This window comes from Aythya fuligula, chromosome 4, assembly GCF_009819795.1.
Source record: "Aythya fuligula isolate bAytFul2 chromosome 4, bAytFul2.pri, whole genome shotgun sequence".
NCBI lineage: Eukaryota > Metazoa > Chordata > Aves > Anseriformes > Anatidae > Aythya > Aythya fuligula.
The window spans coordinates 9587215-9615071 of record NC_045562.1 but is presented as its reverse complement, the minus strand read 5'-3'; the positions used below and the strand labels follow the sequence as shown (position 1 = coordinate 9615071).

General features: G+C 40.9%; 1 protein-coding gene across 1 annotated transcript; it reads right to left on the bottom strand.

Annotated features, from left to right (window-relative positions):
• Window positions 1-1112: 1112 nt before the first annotated feature.
• Window positions 1113-27493, bottom strand: HPGDS (hematopoietic prostaglandin D synthase). The gene is made up of 6 exons (XM_032187436.1): window positions 27440-27493; window positions 16957-17090; window positions 7874-7966; window positions 5062-5171; window positions 1801-1899; window positions 1113-1277 (listed from the first exon to the last, which is right to left on the bottom strand). Exons 2-6 carry the CDS (start codon window positions 17087-17089, stop codon window positions 1113-1115), a joined length of 600 nt encoding a protein of 199 aa, XP_032043327.1. The 5' UTR covers window position 17090; window positions 27440-27493.
• Window positions 27494-27857: the final 364 nt, after the last annotated feature.

Genomic DNA, 27857 nt, shown 5'->3' with positions numbered 1-27857 from the left:
AATATAGGTTATAAAAATAGTGCCAAACAGAGCTCTCCACCCAGAGTGCAATCTGAAGTCTTTCACTGAAGAAGAGAGTGGAAGCTGAAGAAGGAAAAATCTGTGAAGAGCTACAACAAAATGCAAGGAATCGCAAAAGCAGGTAGATGTGAATACACATCTCTGCTTAAGATTGGACCTTGCTTTCATTTCTGCCAATAACTGTTTAATCTCTGAACTTCTTGATTTATGTCACTTCTTTAGTTACATGAAAAGGGGGGAGGTAAGTAAGGGGAAGCACTTTCCCGGCATTGTTCATTTGCAGCCCAGAGGATTACCCAAGTCTGTTGCGGTTTACCTACTTAAAACAGACAGTGGAGTCCTCTTGCAAGCACTTGTCTCCCCTTGAGTTTGGGTAAACTGCTTGCATCTACAACCCACCCTGTTGTTAGCAGTTCCACATACCTGCTTATCCCCTGGCTGGAAGAACAAACTGTTTATTCATTTGTTTTGTTCTACACCTGTTTTCACCCTTGCCACCGTTGTTTGTTGCCTTTACTAGAAGAGATACTGAGCAATTGAATGTTTTTGCAGCTGGAGAACTAGTACTGGGGTGGGCAGCAGCTCGGCTGGGCAGCTGCATTGTTTGTAATGGTGTAACAGGAACAACAAGTGTTTGAGAAGCGCGAAGATTGTTGACAAAGTGGGTAGTTCCTCTTTGTATTGGCTATGTCCTTAACCCTCCCAAACACTTCTATTCCCCTTTATTCTGGTTTCCTCCAGCACTGAAAGTCAAAAAAAAAAAAAAAAAAAAAATACATATATAGGTAAGATTACTTCTGTCCAGTAAGATTAATTTCTCTTCCCTTTGAGAACCCACCAGACATTAATTGGATTGATGAAACACTTCATTAGCAGTGAGGGAAAGGTGGCTGGAGCAACACCTCTGCCTCAGGCTCTACTCTACTCAATCAGCTTTTTAGATGCATCCTCTCAAAAACAGAAGTGATAGAGTCTGATTTGGAATTGCATACCCATATGAAATTAATTCAAATGATTCTAAAATTAATAACTTAAGATGCTTGCAGTGTTTTAATCAAAACGTGAATTTGTTTTTCTACTGGACAACTGATTTACATTATTGTCTTCGGTCTCTTCTGGATCCAGGCTGCAATAGCAGGAAGTGCTTGCACTCTGTCCCTGAGAGCCAAAAGCCTGGGGTACTTGTCTGCCAGGTCAGGTTTGCAGGACAGAAGTGTTGTACTGCATACATCCCAATAGAAATCGGCCCACGTTACCTGGTGGAAAGGGGGGAGAACGCAGTTAGTTTTAATCAGTAATCTCAAAAGCTGAGACTACTAATAGTCTCTGCAAACTACAAAAATGAAGCACGGATTGATCTGCTTTGAGCTTTTTTTCTTTGAGCTAGTAATTAGATATAATGCAAAGCTTAACAAATAAAAAATAGTTAATATTTGTAGGAAGGACTTGATTTTTTTTCTTATTTTTATATATTAAATTGAGCAGTGACTCGAAGCAGAATTCTAAACTCGTATCTCTATTAACTAGTACAAAGGCATTTAAAAAGTTTTGTGTTAACATGGAAACTGGCAAATCTGTCCTGCTTTGCCTTTTCTAAAGGTATGAGCAAAACTCGCTTTGCAATTAAGCAACCAGTTGTGTATCAGTAAGAAAAAATACATATTTTTTTTTTTGCAAGATACCATGGGATGGGGTAAAAATGCAGAAATTCAGCAATAGTCAACAATTGCGTTTTATTGGCAGTCTGGTTGGCAAGGGAGAAATAAAAATAATACTTACAGATTTCCCCACCAGCCATTGGTTATCTCCCAGGAAAGCATCCAAATCTTTCAGTAACTCAGGTGCTTTGTTGGTGAGGATGTCATTAAATGCTTGTTGCTGAGGGAAGAACAGAGCACATGCACGTCAGTGGGTATGCACAGCAGCCGGTAAAATTGATTTCTTGGGGGTTTCTTGTGAGAGAGATGGACAGAGAAAACTGGAGAAGGTGACGGTGGAATCGTTTGGTCTGGCCCAAATTTTAAAGTATTCCCTGTTTCTTATTCCCTGCTGCTGTTTGGAGGAAGGAATCTGTTAACATCCAGGTAAGGATTAATGAAGCAGAAGTAGCAGATATTTAAGACAGATAAAAAGCAGCAGCAGGTGTCAGTTGAGTATGTGCAAATGGGCACTGTACAGCTTCTGAAAACTGAAGTAATTACCTGTGAGGTGTGTTAGATGCCCCAACACCCAGGCTTTGACTCGGTGAGCCATGTGAAGAGCCAGTTGCTCCCTTAATGCTCCAAAATGCTGAGTGCTCCCACAGAGCAGCGTGTGGTGGTGCTGCTCATCTACAGGTATTAACAGGGCAGGAGCCCTGCACTAGGTTTGGGAAGAATTCAGCTATAAAACTAGACATGTAGGGGACTGAAGCTCATGGTCTCTTTCTGCATGCAGTCTATCAAATTTCCAGAATCCCATAACCAAGTCTTTCCTGTTGTCAGTCAAATCTTGGCCGGTTATTTGTCTTTGCCTGCCCTTCTTACGTGAAGCATGCAGCCAGGTTTTTGAGCTTTTGCTGGATGCATCTTTGATCATTTATGTTAGTGGGTTATTCTCAGTTTTTGTCCGCACAATGAGATTTGGGTTGCTTAAAATACGTAGTATTGAAGGCTAAGGTCTGTACTGAAGGGTACCTGCCTTATTTGCATGTTAGGGGATGCAGGCTAAGACCGAGCAGTGGTGTTTCTCTGCCATTTCCCCTATCAGAAAGTTTTGAGGCCGCTCACAAAGAGTTAACTGTTTCTCAGGGATAAGGAAGGATTCCTCTTTTTCTCTGGCCACCTGCGTGGAAACGAGTGAGATTGCGAACTGCTGTGATCAGCTGGTCTGCCGTGTGGCACCGTTGGTGCAGTTAATATTTGACTTTTTCTTGGAGGAATGCGCTCAACATAGGTTAAACAAGTCCTGCTGTATAATAACAGTTACTTTCAACAGCTTTGAAATTCAGGTTAATGAAGAAAAAATAAAAATTAGAAAAGGCAGCAGACTAGATGCTGGCTGGAATACAACCACTATTTCTGCAGACCAAATTGAAGTCTTGGCATCTCCTTCTGCTAAGAGCTCAGTAACTGAATGCTGTTACTGCAAGTAACAGCCAGAAGTTTGCAACCCAGAAATGTTGTAGCTGTAGGGTTTTTTTGTTTGTTTGTTTGTTTGTTTGTTTTTTAAGTACCACCTCCTGCAAAAATATGTGTGGGTATGTAAGAATGTATTATTACCCTGCATTATATCTTGTAGTCAGTAAGGCAGTGATCTGTTCCACCTTCCACCTATGTTCACTTTCCTTTGCCTGTTTTCATTTTCTTTCTTTTTTTTTTTTTTCTTGCTACTGGATAGCTGACACTCAAATCGTGTCAGAAAGAAAGGCGTTCCTCCTGTCACAGAGGGAAATTTTCTGACTTTTCTCCTTTGCCATGTGTAAGTTATTTAAATCTTTTTGGCTCACAAGTCTCCAGTACTCCACACTTCCACCACAAGGTGGTGGCAGTGGATCCAGGAGGAGAAAGGGAGAATTAATAGTGCCAGAAATACCAGAAACACCCAGAACAGCAAGGTTTTACATCATCTTTGGCCCCCACACACACCCTCGCAGCATACGTGCACTCAGGCACACCAGGCTTGCCTGTGACCTCTCCTCCCTTCTGCGTTCGGCGGTGGTGGCGTGAGCTGGGCCTGTGTTTGGGAGCAGTGCTTTGGGACGAGCTGGGGCACAGCCGAGAGCTTCCCCGTGACAGAACAGCAGGACTGTGGCAGCCGTGTTTCTGCCCTGCTCTGTGAGCAGTAGCGTGGCTGTTCCTCCATTGCTTTAAAGTCATGAGTCAAAGCTTCCCTCCCCACGTTAGAAAACTTCAGAAAGCCACTAGGTGATGAAGTAATTGGTGTTTTTGAATACTGAAACACATACGCTTTCCTTCTGCAAGATTTCAGAGCGCTGTGGTAAATTTCATCGCTTATTATTATTTTTTTTTGTCAACGTTTTGTCTTTCACACTTTCTATAACCCAATATTCCACTCAGTCTGAAATGTTTGGAGGGAGGTGGCTGCACTGGTGGTTAATGGTTACGTGTGGTGTTACACCACTTTCCTGAAAGGATCAGGTCGTCTGCTGGGTCAGAGCTGTGCATAACCAGTACGACGCTGGAGTTCACTCATCCATCGCCCTGTCACTTGAGCAACAAATCTGCAGGGCTTGCATTTGCAGTTCTGGTAAGCGAGTATAGCGAGAGAGACAGATACCAAAAACCCCAGGTGCTGTGGGACTTGCCTGTGACTGTGTGTTAAAGGAGCTGTGGCCCTGCAGTACCCTCAGCGTTGGTCTTAGCAGAAGCACCAAAGAGGACAGTGACAGGGCCTAGAGGGTCTGAAGAACACGGTTGTGGTGACAGTGAGGGAGGTGAGGATATGATCCTCACCTTTTCAGCAGCACCCGCAGCCTTATGCTATTTTCATAATTAATTGAAAACATTTGTCCCTGGCAGCTGCAGTTACTGAAGACTGACATGAAATGTCAAGAAGAAATCAAGAAGTAAAAATTAAAAAGTGTAGATGGGATGGAGCTGTTAGTCCTGCTGAGTTAGCAGAAATAGAAAGACTGGAGTTTAATCTGTGGCAGGACACAGGTATTACAGTGCTGGCTGGGATGGGAGTGTCCTGTCTTGCCCCTCTGAAGAGCAGTTTGATGTGTATATACAGATATATATATATATGCATGGCATCCTCAGATCCTCAGTGTAAGGTGAACCAGGGAGGGAAAGCTGAGGATGACCTATTGCTGCTTCCACTGGGAGCAAAAATCAGGTGGAGGAGGAGGAGGAGGAGGAGGAGACCTTGGCTTGGTTACTTTTGAGGAAAAACCACAAATGTCCTCCAGCTCAGCTATGTTGGGGTGAGTTAAGATGATGGACCTAAGGGTTGGCATGTGCCTGTTTTTCCAGGAGATGCCAAGAAATGCATTTGTGGCTTAAGTGGTATCTTTGTTTAAATTAGCGATTGTCTTACTTTCACTTCCTGATTTTTCTCTGCCCATGGGAAAAGTGTCATGAAATCATCGATGGTGTCCACGATGGCATCAGCCAGGGCCTGTTCCACGGGAGTCTGACCTGCCAGCCCTGTGTGAAGCAAGCATAAGAAGGGAGGTTACAGCAGCAGCATCTATTATTTGCACTGACACGTAAGCAACATGGTCTGAATTTTCCAGAGGGATGCTTCTGTTGCAGTCTGATGGGAAAAGCCATCAGGGGAATGTTTAAGTGGGAACTTCTGACTGTAAAAGGAGCACGGTTTCAGATCAGCATCCTGATAGGCGACTGGCAGGGAGGTGGTGTGGGTGGAAAGAAGACTTTCCCATCATTTTTCGCTGCCTCATATTACCACGTGGAAGCTCGTCATTCCCTTCCCTTGCAAGTAGTAGATGATATCAGAGATGGAGGAAATTGGCAGAAATTTTATTGCTAGACATGTGAAAATACGTCATGCTTGTGTTCTGGAGAATAGTGCTGGGTGGTTCTCCCTGTTTCCTCAGACGGAAAACGTGGGATATTTTGGAGACATTTTGAAAGGCAGCTTGTGTCTCTTTGCTGAGAATACTTAAAAAAAAAAAAAAAAAAAAAAGCACTCACTTCCCAGCCCGTCTTCAGTTTGCTGATGTTCAGCACACCACCAACACATCTGCCTTCAAACAGACTAGGTTTGCAGATGAGTCTGAATGACAGCTAGCTGGCCTAAAGCAAGCCCTGACTACTCTCTTTGATTACTGACATTACTAAAGAGTCTTATATCACTTGATCTAGCCGGTTGAGTGCTTTCATAGCATGTAGTATTTAAAGATGAGTGAAGTCACCATCTGATCTAATCTCTCTGCCAGCACAGAATAGTTGCCTAAATCTGCTTCAGAGTGCTCTGTCTACTGGCTGTGATAATCTCTAGTGCTTTCAAAGGTTCCTCGCTCTGGTGTTTCCTGGTTAGTAAGACAGCTCACAGAATCACAGAATTTCTAGGTTGGAAGAGACCTCAAGATCATCAAGTCCAACCTCTGACCTAACGCTAGCAGTCCCCACTAAACCATATCCCTAAGCTCTACGTCTAAACGTCTTTTGAAGACTTCCAGGGATGGTGACTCCACCACTTCCCTGGGCAGCCTGTTCCAATGCCTCACAACCCTTTCAGTAACGAAGTTCTTCCTAACATCTAACCTAAAACTCCCCTGGCTCAACTTAAGCCCATTCCCCCTTGTCCTGTCACCAGGCACGTGGGAGAACAGGCCAACCCCCACCTCGCTACAGCCTCCCTTGAGGTACCTAAAAAGAGCGATAAGGTCACCCCTGAGCCTCCTCTTCTCCAGGCTGAACAAGCCCAGCTCCCTCAGCCGCTCCTCGTAGGACTTGTTCTCCAGGCCCCTCACCAGCTTTGTCGCCCTTCTCTGTACCTGCTCAAGCACCTCCATGTCCTTCTTGTAGCGAGGGGCCCAAAACTGAACACAGTACTCAAGGTGCGGCCTCACCAGAGCTGAGTACAGGGGGACGATCACCTCCCTAGCCCTGCTGGTCACGCTGTTCCTGATACAAGCCAGGATGCCGTTGGCCTTCTTGGCCACCTGAGCACACTGCTGGCTCATATTCAGCCGACTATCCACCATCACTCCCAGGTCCTTCTCTGCCTGGCAGCTTTCCAACCATTCCTCTCCCAGCCTGTAGCTCTGCTTGGGGTTATTGCGCCCCAGGTGCAGGACCCGGCACTTGGCCTTGTTAAACTTCATGCAGTTGACCTCAGCCCATCGGTGCAGCCTATCCAGATCCTCCTGCAGAGCTTTCCTACCCTCAAGCAGATCGACACACGCACCTAACTTGGTGTCATCTGCGAACTTACTGAGGGTGCACTCGATGCCCTCGTCCAGATCATCGATGAAGATATCAAAGAGGACCGGCCCCAGCACCGAGCCCTGGGGGACGCCACTAGTGACTGGCCTCCAACTGGACTTGGCTCCATTCACCACGACTCTTTGGGCCCGGCTATCCAGCCAGTTTCTAACCCAACGAAGCGTGCGCCAGTCCAAGCCAAGAGCAGTCAGTTTCTTGAGGAGAATGCTGTGGGAGACGGTGTCAAAAGCCTTGCTGAAGTCAAGGCAGACCACATCCACAGCCTTTCCCTCGTCCACCCAGCACGTCACTTTGTCATAGAAGGAGATCAGGTTCATCAAGCAGGATCTGCCTTTCATAAAGCCATGCTGACTGGGCCTGATCGCCTGCTTGCCCTGCAAGTGCTGCGTGATGACTCTCAGGAGGATCTGCTCCATGAGCTTCCCTGGCACTGAGGTCAAACTGACAGTTTAGCTGTCTGGAAAAGTACCCGGAGAGCCGTAAGGAGTCACAGGGACAGGTTTTCTGTCATGCAGAGACAGGAGAATAAAGTTAGTTGGCCGGGAAAGTCAGGCCAAAGCCCAGGCATTTAATGCAGAGGGAAACTCAGATGTGAAGGGGATTATTTGTTAGTTTTCCTCTAAATGTACATAGCTATGGTGCAAATACAAAGCTCTGCCAAGTGACTTCAACCAAACATCATGGCACTTCATGCTGCAGACTGTTACTTTGAACCGTGCTGTTTGGTTGGTTGGTTGGTTTTTATTCTTTATGTGAGTGGCTCTAAATTTTGTCATACAGCTCCAGTGTCCTGCAGAAATTCTTCTGCCTGGTTGGGCTTGTCAAGCTGTTTGCTTCTGTTTTTGCTGTGATTGGATTTTTTTATTATTATTTTTTTTTTCCAAAACATGAAAGGCTGGTGCAGAACAGGGCAAAAAAATTGTCAAATGTGTTACCTGATTCTCTGGCAAGGTATCTTGCTATCGCCAGGCTCTGGTGAATGATAACTCCGTCTACTTCCAGAATAGGGATTTTGCCAAATGGGATAGCTTGGAGAGAGGAAAAATAAAATAAAATTTAATCACAGCCCTTAACAGTGGAAGTCTGTAGCAGTTGCACTTTTACCATTCTCACCCTTGGAGGGAAAGCATGATTAGAGCACTTAAGAGTTTCACAGTATTTCTGTAGGGAAATGTTATAGACATAGTCTAAAAAGAAGAAAAGTAAGGTTAAGGAGGTAACCAGATCACAATGAAAGAAGGCAGCTGTAGTGTAGAAATCAACTATTGCATTTCCTATTTCCTAGCCTCCTGCTCCAAAGCTTGAAGAGCCCCTAGATATCCTGAATTCCTTATGCAGAGAGACTTTTCAATAGAGACTTATTTTTCTCTTTTTTCCCTGCTTTCTTGTTCCCAGGAGAGTGACTGTCAAGGTTAGGCAAAGCACTGCTGAAGATTTTGTAGTGCAGGATCCAGCTGAGCTATGAAATGCAAGATTGGGCCAAGACTACAGAGTTACTTTTTTGCTTGCTGTTGATTTAAATTCAACAGCAGTGATTCAGAGAAGTATCTGGATTTCTGAACTTATCTTGTGATGAGCCATTTCACGTGACAGTTCTCCAAAACAGATGGTGTGAAAGCTTATCTCACCGAGAAACAAATACAAATCTCACACTGACACAAATACTAAGGAGATATTAAAATCTACTTGACTTGGCTTGCATTCAAAATAAAAACTCAGTTATGGGGAAAAAGCCTTCAGACATTAAAGATAGGGGAAGGCAAACTAAGCAGGCGTGATGTATATGTGTAAGAGTTTGATATAAGAAATAAATCTTACTTTTGAGCCATTGATTTAGTAATATATTGTATGTGAAAACTTGGGCTGCTGTTGTGCTCTGTTTTGGCCAGCATGCTATCAAATGGGGCTGGAACCTTGGAACAAAGCTGAAGCTGGGAAAAACATGGAAAGCTGGAAAAATTGAGAAGTAGGTGACCACGGGGTCATCAATATGATACGTGGCAGAGAATTCAAGGTGCAATAAATCATGTGTAGCATAGAGGGAACACACTCTAGACATCTATTCTGGTTCCCTCACCTATTCTGGTCACTACAAAAGTCTTCGCTAGCTTGTGATTTAAGAATGCCATCAGAGTTGGCTGATGGGGTGGGAGATTTCTCTGATTGCTCTGTAAGTACAGGGCTTCCCTGAATGTCATCGCATGCAAAGTAATGTGAAATTGTCTCCTTTAGGGTGGTGAGAATCCACTTGTGGGGACCTACAGCTGTTTCCCAGAGCAATTTTAAATCTCTGTGTTTCAAAGGATGTTATACTATAAATTTGGTGTATGGGATTGCAAGTGCTGATCAATCCAGCCAAATGCTTTGTATCTGGTCTTCATCTTCATTACACTTTTTGTAAATAAGATCCGTGCTCATCTTAAGACTGACTTGCAATATAAAAAGTTGGTAATGGAAAAGTGAGAACATGGGCTTTTGGAAAAGTGCAAGGTGTTTTCAAACCCAGGAGAACTGCCTTTATGGGACTGCTGGAATGCCACTGCTATTCCAGGATTTAGTTCTTAATGAGCCTGATCTACAAAAAAACTCTGTGTGCATTGCTTAACTAGGTTTCCTAAAAGCAGTCTAAATTGCTTCAGTCTTTGCATATACGTTCTTCCTGTGAATCATGGAATCATAGAAAATCCTGAGTTGGAAAGTACCCACAAGGTTCATCAAGTCCAAAGCCTGGGTCCCCAGAGGACCACCAAAAATCAGACCACATGTCTGAGAGCACAGGCCAAATGCTTCTTGAACTCCAGCAGCTCGGTGCTGTGACCATGTCCCTGGGGAGCCTGTCCCATTGCCCGACCACCCTCTGGGTGCAGAACCTTTCCCTAACCCCCAGCCTGACCCTCTCCTGTCCCAGCTCCATGCCGTTCCCTCAGGTCATTTGTTTTAATTATCATTTTAGATATGGCTTGGATCGGACTCCTTATTAGCATAAGCTATGGGAAATGGAGGAATCCATGTGTCAGTTCAACTCAGTGTGTTTAGTGATTTAATTTTTTGTTGCTCCTGCAGGTAGCTCAGCTCAGCTGCCTATTAGATGTATACCTGATTTCCACGAATGCTACTGACGTCTCTGCTTTTCTGACTCCTATTCCCCCTGTGCTAAGAAAGTGCACCCCAGATTGTATGGGATCTCGGGGTTAGTGATTTGGAATGCTTCTTCTAAAGCAGATAAATAATGAAAGGAGACAAATAATGAAGCCTGATGCACTTGTGACCTGTTTGCAAAAATAATAAAGTTGCCACATGGCTCTGTGGTTTAGCATGCAATATGTGAAAGTCACGTTAGGTACGAGAATTTAAATGTCAAATCTATATCTGCAAAATTAAATTGGCAGCTGCACAAAACGTCCAGGATTCTTGTGTGGATTTTCTCTGCATCTGAGCACAGTACCTTTTTTTTTTTTTTTCCTCAAGTTCAGTGCACTGTGAGGCCAGTATAAATTTCAATGCTGATGACTAGCAGAAGCAAGAGAGCGCAAAGAGAGTTAACTGCTTTACCCCAGGGACAAAACATGCAATGCTTGTTGTTATTGAAACAACAACTGACTTGTTGCATGGAAGACTTCACATGTTTCTTATCCAGGGAGCAGCAAGGTCTTGAGAAATCCGCATATTGCTTCAATGAGAATCCAGACAGGAAAAGAGCATCCCAGCATGCTGAATTGAAAAGATCTCTGGTGGTGAAAATCAGAAAGGCTTTGGTTCTGTGCTGTGGACTTACAGTGCAGAATGCCCTGGGCACCAGGGTGTCCAAAGCCATGGAGACATGAAATATTTGTTCATGTCGGATACCAGCACATCCTTCAAGCACATGTGAGTAGAGTGGGTGAGTATGTCACTGCCAGCACTGTCTGCTTACAGTGGTTTTCCAAACACCCCAGACCAAAACAAGGTTGAACTTGGTGAGAGGGTCATAGATGAAGCGTAGCCAGCTCAGGAGCACTGAGGGCTACCCTGAAGGAGTTAACTGGCCCCAGTGAGAGTGTGGCTGGTCCGAAGCAAATTTGACTAGGGCAACGTGACTAAGCCAGCCTCTGTAGCAATAGTTGTCAAAACACAGCAATGACAGTTCAGGTTGGGAAACTGAAATTGCTTAATCCAGGAACCAAACAGACTATTTTCCAATGAGTTTACACATGGAGGGGAAGTCAAACAGCCACAGCTTTGACTGGCGTTTTACTCTGTTGCTCATTAGAAGGAAAATGAAAGCCAGCTTGTTTGCTTGCTTGATGACAGCAAAAGGAAATGAAACATCTTTTTGACAGTTGAGGAACATGGGTGAAGGTGCAAAAGAAAGCTTCAGGGGAGCAGTGTGGCAGTTCTGCTTCTCAGAGATTTGGCCTTTTCTGGATTATTTTATTTTTCTGGTGGCCCACAGGAATTCTAGTAATTTTCTACACCCTCCTTGAAAACATCATTAATGCCTCTTCACGCTGTTGATCTGTTCACGTTAAGATACGGTTACCCTTTCCTGGAAAAAACACCCTAATTTTTAAAATTAAAAATACACCAATACAGCTATTGCTTTGCGTGCAGTAGAAATATTCGTACTTACATGACTCATAATGCAGTATAAAATTAATAAATCAGAGTAGATTTTATTGCACATTGTCCCATGGATTTTAAATAAAGAATTATTATTGTGTGATTTATAATGGGATAACGGGGCTCCTTTTTGGTTAAGAGGTAGTGAATATATTGTTATCGTTACTAAGCAATGAAGTCTTTAAAGCATAACAGACGGTAAATGGAAGATATTATTTCCTTTCTTGTGTCTTCAGAATGTGGTTTGGTTATTTTTCTTTCTTATACAGAACAGGACATTTTTATCATGTTTTACGTTGTTAATGGTGTAATCAAGCAGCTGAGATTGATGTCATAGTAAGGTACACGGACTGGTCAAAAATGGGGGAAAATGAGTGTCAAAGCTATGCTTCTTACTACAGTGTCTTCGATGAAATAGATTCTCCTTTGCATTGAAAACTGACCATTACTACTTTCCCCTTCCATTAATATTTAAATTGGATCATGAAAAACACATCAGATACTTCGCATCTTCCAATAGAAACATACAAAATATTTACTTTTTGTAAGGCCAGCAGAGGAGCAAGACCCCTGAGAAGTGGCCAGACTGGAGTTGGAGACATCCAGCATCCGTAACTTCTAGAGATGTAGGTCCAGCTTTAGTGGTGCAGCTATTACAACTCAGATTTCCATTGGAAGACACTGCTATGCCCTACCTTTTACCCAGTGCTAGTTATTGGTATACCATTTTAGCTAGAGCTATGTAGCAGCCAGTCTTCAGGAGGTGGGGCGGGTGCTCCCTCACAAAGTTCTTGTCTGCTGCCAGATATGTCTAAAGATTCACTTATTAGGTTGGAAATATTTTCAGTGCAATTATTCTGTCAAGTTTCCTGACGACCTTTCACGAACCATTCCACCCCCTAAGCAGTTTATGGGATGTTTACAACTACTAGTGCAATTAAAGCATCATTTGCTATGACTATAAAGTCTGCGTAATCGTCATTGCTTCAAATTCCTTGAATGAGGGACAGAGCAGTGGCTGTTCCTGCACGCTAGCCCAATATTTCAAGGGGATGCTAACTCTGTGCACGACTGCAGGGGATTCTCTGCTTTATCATGTCTTTTGTCAGTGCAATGGCACTTTTTTGTGAGGAGTCTGTTATGTGGTAACACAGATCTTGACAGTGTCTATTATGTGATCGTGCATAGATCTTGAATTGACTGCAGTTTAAATGTGGTACATTCAAGTCAGTCTGCTCAAAAGGAAATGTAAAAAATGAACTTGCTTGCTTATTTTGACAATTGACTTTATATAGAGCAGCAGGTCATGTAAAGTTCCTGCTTGAGATTCAGGTGTGCTTATTTATTTATTTATTTATTTATTTATTACATTATGTACTAAGCTGATCAACACTATTACTTGTATATTAGCTTTCCTAAACTTGTTCATATAAAAAAGATAAATTTTGCCTGAAATGGAAAATTTACCAAAAACTATCTGATTGGTAACAACAGGAAAATCAAAAAATGTTGAGCTACAGAAAAAAATATTCTAGAGCATATAAGCCAAATGACATATGTTTTTAATTTCATAAAACATAAAATTAACATAAACATAAAACCTTTCCCCTGCAAAATAAACTCCTACCACTTGGGTGTAAACAAAATCAAGTGAGACAGTATTTCTAGGAGCAAGGAGTAACTTATTTGACTGAAGAAGCTAAAACGACAAGCTTGCTGGTGAGAGCCACTTGAAAATGCCAAAACAAACAACAAAAACATCACACTTTTCTGTCCAGTCCAAAATTAAACTTACAGCAGCTGCAAGTCTGCTTTCTAAATGAACTTACTGCACATTAATCTTGATGCAGGCATTTCCTATCTTCCCTTCAATTTTACAGAAAAGAAATAATGAAGTCTCTTGCTCAGAAGAGTGGCAGTATTTTCTAACTTGTATGGGATGATGATTTGGGTGGGAGGGTGGTGTTTGTTGTGAAACTGTACTTTAATGTTTTGGTAACTGATGAAGCAAACCTCTCCTCTGTGGAGACAACTCCTTGTGCTCTTAGAGAAAGTCAAAGAATTTGACTTGTTCCCTTGAATCATGAAGAGACTATCCTTGTACTTGAAGGCTTTGCAGTCTAAAATGGTTTTAGATCTGCCAAAGACAAATGGGTAAATGCAAACATATTGTATGCAAATGTGCATAGGAGTTCTTAATAGAAAGCAGTTTGACTGTGTGTTACTTCTTAACCTCAATGTGCAATGAATTGGGCAAATTTTAATCGTTTTTGAGGCCTACAAAATAAGTGGTGTACCAAATCGCTGCTATTTTAGCTGTTGTTGCATCAAAATGTAGCTGTAATTCCTCCTACTGTTTTAGCACCCTTTTTGTTTTCACCAGGCTGAGATGGGCTAGAATCTGCTAATTGAATATATGTTCTTATGGGAGCAGACACAATGCAGGCAAAATGGGAAAAAATATACCTGAGCTTCATAAGAAGTCATCTCTAGACTAGAAATGACAATAGTGAGAAAATCCATCAGCAGAGTGAACTATGCCTGTGTGTACTCCACGGGTTGGAGGGAAAATTGAAAATTTTTGGCCAAGTTCCTGTAACTCGCTTTCCCAAGGACTGGTGTTTTTTTCTGATGGCCATTCCCTCTTCAATCCACTCCTCCATGGAAGGAACTGAGGCACATGTTGAAAATTCAGGTTAACAGGGAATGCAAGTGGCTTGTTTGCCTTACAGTGAAAGGTTTCATCTGCCATATGAAATGTTATTGTCGTGTTAAGACACACAAACCCTACACAACATAGCTGAGAGGCAATTGTTTCTCATGCTAAGTCATGACATAAAGCCAGCGTTTAGGTGCTTATCTTGGGGCAATGACCATTGATCTTGTAAGATGAAAGGCTGTTTGCCTTAAAGCCCTGTTGCTACCATTTATGTAGTTTTGCTTCATGATTTGCTTGGGGAAGATTAGTTTGTCTGGAATTACTGTGAGTAACAATTGCTCCACAGAGGAGGAGGACGTGGTAGTCATCAGCTTTTTGGTCTACAGGCAATTTCCTTAGCAATGCTACATTGTTTTGCAAGAACAAGGTGTCTTAACTCTGGTTTTAGTTGAATCTCTTGCAAACTGTCTGCAATGCAGGCATCACTGGTGGCAAAAGCCTCCATTACCAAGTCTTACCGAGGCAGAAGTATAGCATCCAGGTATGAGATATATTAGCACTTTCAGTAATAAATCTAGCTATTTCTTGATATTTGAGAGTTTTCCTGGTCAATTAGCATGATTCATTCCAGTTCCCATCCACTGACTGACTGAAAGCAAAGCCTGAAATTTCTAAACCAGAATAAATTTTGCACAGATGGTTTCCTTAATCAGAGAGCGGTAGCATGTCCTTGGAAATCATTGTACTAAATTTCTCATCTACTGTGAAATTTCATCCAGGCTTCAGTCACAACAGAGGCTGCTATGAAAGGCCATTAGGCAGAAAAAAATGAAAAATCCTAATTAACCCTTAGTAAATCTTCTCACAAACTTTTCACATCACAGAAAGAGAAAGAAAGAAAGAAAGAAAGAAAGAAAGAAAGAAAGAAAGAAAGAAAGAAAGAAAGAAAGAAAGAAAGAAAGAAAGAAAGAAAGAAAGAAAGAAAGAAAGAAAAAAAAAAGAAAGAAAGAAAGAAAGAAAGAAAGACATCCAAAGGCTAGATGCCCTAACAATCATTCATTAAGGCAGCAGATACAGCTACAGACAGCATGACTTAGGATTTCTAAGGTGCCTCTGCTCCAAGTCTTTTGGTGGTAATGGGGTTGTAGCGGGGCATACACTGTAGTGGATAGGATATATAATGCTTCACAGGGAGGTTCATCCTATGAACACTGACAAATTGTGCACAGAAAGAATTTTCCTGCATTATTTAGTGTGCTGGCTTGGACTCTGGGCATATTCAATTAGAGATGCAATGCCTTGGCTAATAGACCTGCTATTTGAATAACTTTTCCTGAGATATAAATACCTCTGTAGCCTTTAAGTCACTATCTATGCTTTGTCTTTTTAATTTGTCTTGCTTAAATTCTAAAATTTTGGATACTGGCTTTACACATTGCTAATATTCTCTGAACTTTGTTTCAGAACATAAGTTGCTGTGTGCATCTGAATATGTGCATAGATAAATATGAAAAACGTCAAAAATATGATTTTTCCTCAATTCATTTGAATTCTCAGTCTTGCCTCCAGCTTCTGCTTCACTTCCCTGAGTGGGGAGGTGGGGGGAGAGTGAGAGAGAGGCTATACCACATGGTCAGCAAGCTTTAAGCTCAAAGAAAAGGTTTCCAAAGTCAGTCATCTCTAACTGAAAAGAGCCTCTTTCCACTGTTTTGCTTAAACTCTTCTTTGTGGGTTGTTAGCCAATGTTTTCTGGATTTGAAGATCATCGTTTACTTCAACTGCTACAGGACAGCAGCAAGTGCTTGCATATTTGTCATTCAAATCACTGAGAACTTTTTGGGAAAGGGTTGAATTTAATTTCACCCTACAAGAGTTAGGTAGCCTGCTGACTGGACTTACTTAAAGGGCATCAAAACCTACTAAGAAACATTGCTTAATTAATGGGAATTGCATTGTGCATTAGTTGTGCATTTTCTCCAAATTTAAGGTGCTGGTCTTCCTTCTGGATGTTTAAACCTTCATAGCCTGTATACAAAGTACGTGACAACTCCAGAAAATGAAGGCACGAATGTTTCTGATTTCATCTACCCAGTCTCTCAACGCAAGCTTGGTTTCATTTGAACTGAGGTTAATATAATGAGCAGAAGTAACACCCAGGTTCAAAGGAGGCTTCTTTAACTAAAAAAACTTGGGACAGAACATGGTAGCCTGCAGCGTGCTCTCAGAAGGCTTTGTAGGGCTGTGCTGTTCTTGGGAACAGCAATACTGACATACCTCTTTTGATCCTTTTTTTCCTTCGTCATTAAGTCATCTGATTTATTTTCTCTCATCACTTTCCTTTGAAGACCTTTCTTGTTACAAAGGTGTGTCCTTCTTGGCAGTTCTTTTCCAATCTGGCTTTGTAAAACTGGGGTGAAGGCTGCACTGTGGTTTTTGAGACCAAACCCTCTACAGTACTCAGGAAGATTAGCACGTATTTGGTCTGCTTTAGACAGGCAAAAGCTGAACTGAATTGATTGGGAGTAACAGCCCATCTGGATGACAGCAGGTCACTCATTTTAGATTACTTGAAGATTTAGGTCTGAACATCAGGAATGACATTTCGGCTATCTTGAATCTTTGCAATAAAATTTGCGTATCTTACATAGAATCTAAGAGTTGAACATGTCTCTCTGGTCATGAAACACATAGGTACCTCCCCAGTTGCATTTTGACATCATATCTAGGGGAGCTTTAGATACAAGAATCTGTGCTACTTACTTGGTTTGATTTTGGGCCAGTCTGCTGCTTCTATCCTGTGGTCTTCGTACTTCTTGCCTGAATAGGCAAACAGGTAGCGGCTGATTTCTGCTCTTCCTCGCAGATTGAAGTATGTCAGCTTGTAGTGGGGCATCCTTGAAAGGGAAGTCACCGGGTTACTTTAGACATGAGCAATCGAACTCCTTTTTACCAAAACACGCTGTGTGTGTGTTTGTGAAACACGCTCGTACAACGCACTGGACATATTATGCTAAGCTATGGTGTGTTGTAATTTGCAATCACTGCGTTAGTCACTTTGCTCTGCAGTTGTCAGCCACAATATTCAGACACGGGCAGCTACAGTTCAACCTGCAGTTCCTCCTTAGATAGCTCCAGAAAGATGGCTTGATTTTTCAGTGGTCTGAAGAACTCTCAGCCTACACTTACTTCTGTTGTGACTTCAAGCCCAGGCCATTTCTGAAGTGTTTCTCAGAGTGAAATCTATAATCTAAAATCATAAAGTGTAACAGAAAATAGCTTCTTTCTTGTGTAGTAATTTTGTTCAAGCTTGCCCTGCTCAGCCTCTAGTGCATATGGAGATTTCATTCAAGACAAAGTCAAAAGAACTGGCTAAGTGTTGAAATTTGGCTCATTAACTATTATTACCTTATTTGCATAAGCAACTGACAAGTTATTTTAGAAACAAAATTTGCTGTGGCAGCTAGTCTACACTGTTGTTCTGAAATAAACACCATCAAATTCTTATAAATCCTTGTACAGGACCCAAAGAAGGCTTGAAATGACTTTGTTAGGTTTCAAGTGAATTTCTTCCCTCAGTTCATGTTTGGAGTCACATTGCAGGACGGTTCAATGTTTTTCTTAGTGTAAGAAGCAACAAGAGAAAATACTCATCTGCTGGATTGTACAGCAAAGACGATGTAGGAAAGATGAACACATAAGGCCTCTTTAAACCAAAAATAAGCTTTTAAACTCTGTGCACATAGCACTTTAATATGAGGGACCTGTGGGCTCAGCGGAGACTTGAATGTATTGGCTAAAAGAACCCACATCCCCTTCTAATGCAAATGTCTTTCTCATTGAGAATGTTTCAGCCTTAAAGCAGATCTTGTATGCTATTTATCATCCTTTTTATGTACACAAAGTTCATAGTGTTATTAATAGAGCATGCAACACAGACAATTTGCATTGCACCAGTAAGGAAAAGGAACCATCAGTAAGGAAGGGGAACTTTTTTTTTTTTTTTTTAATGAGTAAGCGTTACTGGCCTTGCAAGAGCAGCAACCTTCTATTTAGTCATCTTGCCTTGGAAAACATATGCCTGAGGGAAGATGTATCATCAGCTTTCACTTTAGAGGGAGAAGCTGTTTGCTCAGGGAAAAGGGGAAGGCTTGTACTTCATTCATGCTGAAGTGCACAAACTGCATTTGCCACTTTCTCCTCAGAAGTAAAACTATCCACTTTCCATACAAATAGTAGGAAAGGGAAAAAAAAAATCACAGCAAATGAGCACAGCAGAGACTGCTTAATTTCCTATGAAAGACACCTGCTACCCTTCAGCACACAACAGGGTCAGAAGAGATTATCAGTAAAGGGAGATGTTTTAAAGTCAGCAGCTAGGATAGCAAGCAATTGCAGGCAGTGGGAGCTACCAGTGGGGATACCTACAAGTACATTGTACCAAAAGCATCACTGCCGTTATGTCTGAAGCCAAGGAAGTGTTTAATTTTGTATCATATAAAAGAGGGAAGCCACAGGCAAAATGAGTTATATTTTACAATGCGGTTAGTTTCCTACATGTGTTATTTAACAGAAAATAAATGTGCTGTTTGGTAAACAGAACTTGCAAATTACCACCCTAGTTGTTGTTTTCTCTAAAAAGAAAACTTTTGAGAATTCCAAAGTTTTCAAGCGTGCCTCAGGTAAGTGATGTGATTTTGTTACCGTGTTTTCAAACTTTGTGCACAGATTTATTACAAGGCATAGTCTTTAAAACAAAAATCGCCTGAAACCTCTGACACATAATAAGCTCAGGTCATGCGTCAGTGTGTGTAAGAAGAAAGGATGACTTTGGAGGGTGTTTTTGACTTTTTTCTACTTTTGATTTTGTGTGGTCATTTGAGAGGATTTAAGATATGAGGAAGGCTGGTCTAGAGATGAATGAAGCATAGCTTTTCTGGATGCAAACATCTTGAAACAGTCTAATTTTTACTGTGGGAGAATTTTATATATAGATGAGAAAGAGGAGTACAATCAGGAGTAGTGAGGTGATGTAAAGAAAAGACAACTTTAGCAGAATATCAGGAAGTCTTTCTGCCTGTTTTAGTAGGCTGTGGAATATTTTGGTCTATCAAGGGAGTAGTGGAAACTATTGTTTGAAATCTTTAAAGAAAAGCTAAACAAATTTCTAATAACATGCTGTAAGAAGTGATTAAATATTTGCAATGCTGATGCATATTTAAGCTTATGATTTTTTTTCCATATGTGAATAACAACCAAAAAAAAAATAACCCTACAAGGAGTTTACCAAAAATACTTGACATTTTAGAGGACTCTATAGTTTTATTGTAAGCATGCTTTTGTAAATGTTTGTAGTGCTTGTAGGTTTTATTTTTTATTTGTATTCATTGTGAAATGTCAGGAGTAGTGCTTCCTAAACAATTCCAAGTAGATTTCTAAATGAAAGAAAAGGAGAAAAGGTTGTGTTCGGAATAGTTTTTTTTTTTTTTTTTTTTTTTTTTTTTGCTAAACTTTAAAGGAAAGAAGATGAGGTTGGTTTTTCCTTTATTTCATCCTCCCTCTGTGTTTTTTAAAGGAATGAAATGTGAGGAACAAACTAAATCTTTTAATATATATGTATATCCAAAGTGATTGAAAACCACTTTGTTATCTGAGAACTACAGTGCTGAGTTTCAGGTAGTACTAGTACAGAAAAGGGGAAAAAAATATTGCCAAACTGGAATCTTTATGAAGAAATCTGGAGGACACGCAAGTGAACAGTTCCAGTGTCTGCAAGGTGTGCAGTGCTTTTGCTTGTCCTAAGAGACAGTAGATGTCCCTGTCCACTTGTAAATCACAGTTGCACAGCATGCATTTTGCCCACTTGAGACACCCTCATGTAGAGATCTCTGTTGTCAAAAATCCAGCATTCTAAGTAATGCAAGGAAAAACTCGTCAGTCGCCCATCTGCATTGTGAAAAACTATGGGTTTTCTTTCCTATAATATATAAAGTCTGGTTCTGTCACTGTTAGAAGATTTTTTAAAACATCTAACATTTCCCTCCAGCAAACATAACCAGTAGCGTTGGGTTGAGGTTCTCCAGTGTACCTCTACAGAACAAGCTGTCTGTTTGGAAGAGGTGACGCTTTGCTTTGTACATGTATTTGTTTATGCTGGGAGCTCTTTGGGGCTGGGCAGCCAGGGCCTTGCACGGTAGCTGTGTACAAATAACTCTGAGTGCACCAGTCATGGTTCATACAAGTTGTGTAAAAATAAGACATAGCAGACCACTCTGAGGCAAGAAAAAGACATGCAATCAACAGAAATTAACACCTGTGCTGGTCTGGGGGTGATTGACCTCGTAGACAGCAAATTTAGGTGGCAAGTGTCCACCTGTGTCACAGGTTTCCTCTGTGTTCCAAATCAAATGTTTTTAGTTTAACTAATAAACATTTGGTTTCTTATTAATAAAACCCCAGAGAAGGAACTCCTTTTAGATGGTCTATGTTTAACATACATGTATAAGATAGAAGTATGACAGAAGACTCCTGCCAGAACTTGGATGTAGACAAGTAGTATGCAAGTCTGGTAGGCAAGCACTATACGAGCTGACAGAGATGTCAGCTTGAGTTTTAATCAGTAGTTTTTCACACAGGGAGCTCTATTTCATATTTCTCTGCTAATATGACTTAGGGTAGCACTGGTGAAATTGGAGACCATGACTTAGCCACCAGTCAAAATAGAGAAGGTTGGGTCTTCCCAACTGAAGCTGGGTAGCTTGGTGGATATTTTTCCTTCCTTCTTAATACTGTTTTTAAAGTAGTTGCTGTTTCTTTACATGGAGTTTGTGCAAATTTGGCCTGAAAAAATAGGTGACTATGTCTGAAATGGATCCAAATCCAACAGCCTGATTTTGAATTTCCTACCAAGGAGGAGGTTGGTACTGTAATTTCAGGTAATTCTTAAATTTACTCACCTATGTATTTTTGTGGTATCCTACATGTACCATGCCACCTTACACAACCTAAAGTTCTTCTAATCCATCTCAGCTGAACATTTTCTCAAACCCAGCCACTGGGTCCAACAGTGCTAATGCCAGTTAGGAAACATGATATAGAAAGGAAAAGGGGAGAAGTTGTCTGGCTCTGCTTTTCTTCATGGTATACATAGACAAAAGTGTTGTTACACGTTAAGAGTTTTTCCTTAGGCTACTTTGTCAGAAGTAGCCTATACAAGTATAAAGCATGGATTTTTTTATTTTGTTTATTTTTGGATGCTTAGGAGCCGAGAAGAGTTCTGTTACTTTGTGAAGCATAAAGAAATGTATTATCCAGGAAAGGCACTGGTTAAAGGAAACTTACTATGCTTCATTTCACCTGAGAAACACTAGGTATGTTAAGTTTATTTTTACCTGATTGTCCTTCTCAAACATAGAGATTCCTCATCCCTGTAACTGGAGAGCAGAGGACTAAAGCAGTTCTCTCCTTCCCCAATTTTAAAATGTTTCCCTTTCCAAATGATGTTTTTTTTTTTTTTTTTTTTCCTGCTATTTCCACTGAAGCCGTGGACATTTCCACGAGTTACGCAGCCAGACAGGAGAGACCTGTGCGTCTCCCCAGACTGCTTGTTTCTGTAAATTCAAAGAGCCTGTCAAGCTTCTGTCTATAGCACTGAAAAAAAAAAAAAAAAAGTGAGCTGATAAATAGCCAGGGTTTTGGCTGAAGTTAAGAGAGTGCAGATATTCAACTTCAAAGTCCTTTTTGAAGAACCTAGATGGTCCTCTTTAATCATGCAGCTAAAAGAAAAAATCCTCATTTTCCTCAGAATATGGACAAAAGTCCTTTTCTGAAGCATGAACACCTGCTTCTTTTAAATATGGAGTCAAAAATATTAGAGGCTCAAAAGAGATTTTAGATCTTTGAAAACTAAAAACAATATTTTTTTCTGCCTAAAGATGTTTTAATTTATTAACTCTTCTTTTGCTGAGAAAATTTCCATACCTCTTTTGAGGATGAGGATTGGATAATATTGGTAGATTAATGGAAGACTTTGCAAGTCTTCATATGGAAGATTTCAACAGCGGCCTTTGTTTTGACACAACAAAATAAAAACTTTGAGTAGTTCTATATAATTGCTGTTGGCTCTGTTTGCTTCTCAGAGAGCTGATGTCAATGGTTTATTCCCACTCCACCCCAATTATAGGAAGTAAACTTTTTAATTTGATCCCTTCTTTTTCTATGCCAGATAGCAATCTGGACTTTAGAGAGGAAAGAAAAAAAGCACTGCACCCTCTCTTCTGTTTAACACACAAATCATCTCAAGTAAATGTTTATGCAATTTGATGTAGGACTGAGTTTTGAAATAACAAATCCTAAACATAATAGCTACAGCCTGATACGCCTTAGCTTGATTTTCAAGATTAGATTAAATGCAGACCTGCAAAGAGCTACAAGCACTTTTTTTTTTTTTTTTTGGGGGGGGGGGCGTGGAGGGAGAGGGGAGTTCATGAGTTTATCCAGTGCATCGGTTATTTGCAACCTGTGGTGGTTGCAAACATGAGAAGGATCCTTAAGGCATTGCCACATGATTACTGAGGAGTGCTAGTAATATGTTCAGTGACCCTGCTATGTGCGTGAGGGCTTTTGAAAGCCTTATCTGTGTTGGTTTAAGCAGAAGATTGGGAAAATGCTTTTTCTGAGAAGTTTTTGAAGGCAAGAGGTTGAAGTGAAAGTAGTTTAGATGGACTGGCACTCTAAGGAACGGTGTTGAAGGAGGAGGTGAGTGTCCATTGGCTTTCTCCCAGCTGCCTTCACAATGATGGCTCCTCGTGTGACTGCAGCCAAAACTATATGAACTCCAGTATTTGGAGTTCATCACATGAACTCCACAGGGAATGCCCTTTGAAGTGATTGAGGGATACTTGCATCTCAGCAGCACAAGGCAGCAGACAGGTGGTGATGGGCAGATCCAGGCTAAGTACTGTCTTTTTTTGCTAATAACACAGCTGGGAAGGTGTTGCATTTCTAGGTTCCTGAAAGAGCAGTTATACCTTCTTAGATAAAAATGGAAACAAATAAGCTAACATACAAAACAAAAACCAGAAATCCATCCAGGCTACTGTTTCCTGCTTTTTCCATGACCTCCATGGGAGGTATTTTTGTGTGGCAATACAGGCCTTTCCATATGTAGAACTATGCATAGAATCGTTACAGAAAATGTTAAAAAGTAGCGAAGTAGTGCTGCCTTAGGATGTAGCGGGCACCTCTTTCTCATCCATCCATTCTCAATGCCCCATCCCCTCAAACCTACCTCTACATCCATCACTGTCCTTGGGAATGCTTTCCATTAGCTGCAGCAAGCCATGGATAAGTATCTAGTGGGGGATACCATCTTCAGTGGGAGGAGGAAGCACCAAACAGGTTTTGGTCCTAACTCTGTTTTAACCTACGTTTTTGCTAGAGTCAAAGCAAGTGTTGGATTAAAGAGTGGTTCTTGTATGTGAGCACATGCTTAATTTGTTGAGTGGCCAGCTATCAATCTAGTGCCTTCACATCATCATTACTGAGCCAGACACCACAGTGGTGGTCTGCTCAGCATTGCAACAAATGTCCTGGGAAAGGGTAGCTTCTCCTGCCTCATCTGCCAGGCTCTTTGGCTTATGATCTGAGCATCTGTGATGATTTTGCTTTCTGTTTCATTCTCAGCCTTTTGATTTATAATTATTTGGTCCCAGTTTTATGTAAATAAATTCCTGAAATTGTTTTGTACAGCCTCCCAAGATGTAATGAGCTTCAAATGAATAAATTACACACCTGAGAACAAAGGATATGGAAAAATAAAAGTGCAAGAGGATAAATCTCAGGAAATATCCTAGCCACTCCTTTGTCTGGATAATTTCTAAGGAGAGACTATTTAAATCTTTTATTTCCTCATCAGATGTTTTAAAAATTCCCTGAAGCACATTGTGGTAGAACAAAAACCTAAATAATCATAATTCTTGCCAACACCAGTCATTCTTGTAAAATTCATGCCTTGTGTCTGTTTCTGTAGTCTTCAGATAAATCAACACCCACTCACAATACCCCTATAAAGCAAAGGATAGCTGCGAGTTGCTTAGCTGTGTGCTAAGTGGATTTGTCAGCTCTCCAAAAGCAGCTGCTGGTTTGCCAGGACAATTTCATATCCACATCATGAACTCTCAAGTTCATCCAACACCATAATTTACGTAACAACCATCTAATCATCTTGACCACCTAGTATCTTTCATTGGGTTTGGAAAAGAAAGAGCCCTTTTTTTCCTCCTACCGCGTGCACGTGTGTGTGTATATATACAAGGGGAACTATGAACACCGGCTCATTCTCTTTGCTAGTCTAAACTGAGTTGTTCTTTAACTGTCACATGTTGTGAATCCCAAACTAGCTGAGATTAAAGAACACTTCAGACATAAAAGAGAAAAGGTTAGATTTTCAGGACAATGTGCATTTCCTGTAGCTACCATGGATGTAACCTGTTATAGTTTTATTTAGTTTGCAGAGATATCTAGCACTGTCTGTGAGGCTTTCTGTGTCCTCCTCCTCCGGCCTAGGCCTGGTGGTGCATACCCTAGTGGCACCAGTGTTTTTATCTCCTGTTTTTTCAGATATTCTGAAATTGGTTTCACAGCAGAATGAGCTGGAGGAGACCGAGGACCCATTAAAGTGCTCTTTGGATACTGCCAGTCTGCTTGAGGAAATCAATGAGGAGAAGTGTGGGCCTACAGCCTCGAGTAACACCTGGACAGAAGGCTGGGGGACCACCTAGGTCTGGTGGTAGATCGCTTGACTTATGTTCATGAACTGCTTGGCGTGCAAATCTGGAACCTATTTGTCCCTACACTTCAGAAGAATGTACTTATTGGACAGCGGTTTACAGCCAAGTCAATCTTTTTCATGGATACAATGAGCAGAATCTAGCTCTGGGACAGTGACCATGACTTTGGGTTCCTCGACCTGGCACAAAATACTCATTTACCTATGGCATGCAGTTACGGAGACTGGTGTATTGTATTTGTTCTTTCTGGTTGGCAAGGAAGTTTACCACAGAAAAATTGTGAAGCCTTTCAAATCCTACTTTCTGTATATTTTTAATTGTTATGTTACTCCTCAAACTCAGCCCAGCATGAGACAGTATTTGAAGGATCCTAGTGTCATCTATCAGTGGGTGGGAGTTAGAAATGGCAGCCTATGAAGGTTGCAATACCCGCTCTCCCATCCCCACAAATACCACCTGGTGCAAAATAGGTGGTGTCACAAGAAAGCTTTGCCATTTGTTACCCAGATCAAAAGTGTAAAAGTGCCTATCTGATATTAGTCTTTGTTTTTTCTCCTGTTCCATTTCATGTTCTTGCTTTACAGAGTCGTTCCAGCAATACTCTATAGTCACCTCTAAGGAGCAAATAGAGTATTTAATTTTTTCAGTTCATTGCTGAAGTTTATTTTACAGAAAACTTAACAAATCAACTATAGGTAAATGAGGTTCTTCACAATGTGTAGGATTTATGTGGAATTTGGCAGATTCTACTTATTTTATTGCATTTTCCTCCTGGACTACCTGGTAAAAGGGCGAAAATATTCACCTGTTTGAGATTTATAGCATATATGATAAGTCTTCAGCAGACGTGAATACACAGCTTTCAGCAGTGTGGCATACCACTTGCTAATCAATACCAGCTGTAGCTGTTAGTGTAATTACTCCTGTAAGATTTTGCTCAAAAACAAGCACTCTCTTCAACAGTTTCTACTTTGTAACAGCTTAATAGAAGGCTGTGTATGGCGAACAGCAACCAGAAATCTTATGAGCAGCAGACTGTGTTCATTGGAGTATGAGTGCTGCACTGAGGACAGCAGGCTGAAACATTTATTAACTGCACAAACCCAGAATTCTAGGAATCCTGATGTATAATTTTGGGGGGGTTAAAATTGAGAGAGCTTCAGGGGAATTTCTATCAAAATAGATCTAGTATGTTTGTGTGCTGCTGAGACAGGATTTTCACATTATGTATACATTTTTAGGGAGTGGTAGATACTTTTTTGGGTTGTAAACAAAAGCAAACTTCTGAAAGACCTCTCTGACCATTTTTTTTTTTTTTCTTTCATAGTTTGCAGCTTTTGCATGCAAATGCACTAGCATTTCAAAATAGTTATAAGGATCATAGATGTTCAGGAAAAATACTATAAAGCTAAGGTTGGTTTCTTTGGTTATATTGAAACAAGCAATAAACACTGGCTTTTAGCAGAAGAAATGTGCAGGAAGAGTATAGACACAGACAAATGAAGGCAATGAGATATTAAAGGAAAAAAAAATCCTGAATATATATTCAGAGCATCATTTTGAAACAAATGATAAAAATCAACAATGAAACTCATATATTTTGGAAAGGAGAAAATGCAGCAAGTAGAAGCAGATGCAGAAGGATTTCTTCTATGAAATAATGGTGAGAATTAGGATGAGAGTACGTTAATCCACTGGTGAAGCAGAGGACAGACAGGAATTTGGAAAATGGACAGAACAGTGCATAAAAATGACCTGGATGAATTGGTTAGTGCTGCTTAATATTTATCTAATTCCTCTGACATTAGCCTAGATTTGGTTTGGTTATGTAAGTGAGTGCATATGTCAGCCTTCATGTCTAATAGAATATTGCTTTAAAATGTTTCCTTGTTTACTGGAAGCCCACTGCAGAACCTCAGGAGCTTCCCCACATCAGCTTTTTGCTGCCTTTTCTTTGGATGTATCTGGCAAATACCCGGAGTATCAAAGCAGCTCATTACAGATAGTATCAGCTGCGGGTGAGAAGTGGGGGCTTGCTTTTACAACATGCCAGTAATTTACTTCTTTGCCTCCAGAGAAGAAACCTCTGAAACCTGCTTGTAGAAGTGCATGTGATAGTACAGATGTCTAAAGCAGAGCAGGGAGCTTAAAACGCCTGTAAGCAGCAAAAAAGTGTTATAGATGGTGCAGCTAAGTTGCACATGCAGACGATGTGTAAAGCTTGTGGTTATCCCTCACGGTGTCAGCAGCTGTAGTCAGTTACACTGAATAAATTTAACAAAACTGTAAAAATGAAATACTTCCAGTACTTGCTATACAAGTAGAAATATTTGTCAAAAACAAACACCATGCAGCTGGTATAGAAGCAGCCCTAAGGAGGGCAGAATAAGATTAGAAGAAAGGGGAAAGAAGAAAAGTCAAATTCTTGCAGTAAGGAAAGCTGAAACAGAACTCACTTTGGTGCAGTGCTATGTGATCTCTTCCTCGGTGCACAGGAGCCTCTCTGAGTGCTGAACTCTGTGGAAAAGGCTCTTATATACTGTTTATTAATATGCAAACCACTCCCCGTGACAAGTATGCTATCATGATTCTTCCACCACACACATATACACACACACCCCAAATGCATCATTTCCTTGGATAACAGAATAACAAGCAAGCTCTTTGGGACTTTTTTTTTTTTAAAAAAAAAAAAAAAAAAACTATTGCAGTAAATCGGGTACTGGAGTTTTTCAGCTTGAGTTCATGGGCAAGAAATACTTTGAAATGCTTTTTGGGGTAAAAAATAAGTAGGCATCTGAATGGTCAGACAATGTGGATATGAGCAAGACTTTTTTTTATTTTTTTTTTCTATTAAAAAATAAAAGGCATGGA

Excerpts from the sequence above, each read along its gene's own strand:
- HPGDS (XM_032187436.1), bottom strand. The coding sequence starts at position 17,089 with ATGCCCCACTACAAGCTGACATACTTCAATCTGCGAGGAAGAGCAGAA. Across the intron at positions 7,967-16,956 it reads CTGGCCCAAAATCAAACCAA|CTATCCCATTTGGCAAAATC; the intron begins GTAAGTAGCACA and ends CCTCTCTCCAAG. Across the intron at positions 1,900-5,061 it reads AGAAAAATCAGGAAGTGAAA|CAACAAGCATTTAATGACAT; the intron begins GTAAGACAATCG and ends TTCTTCCCTCAG.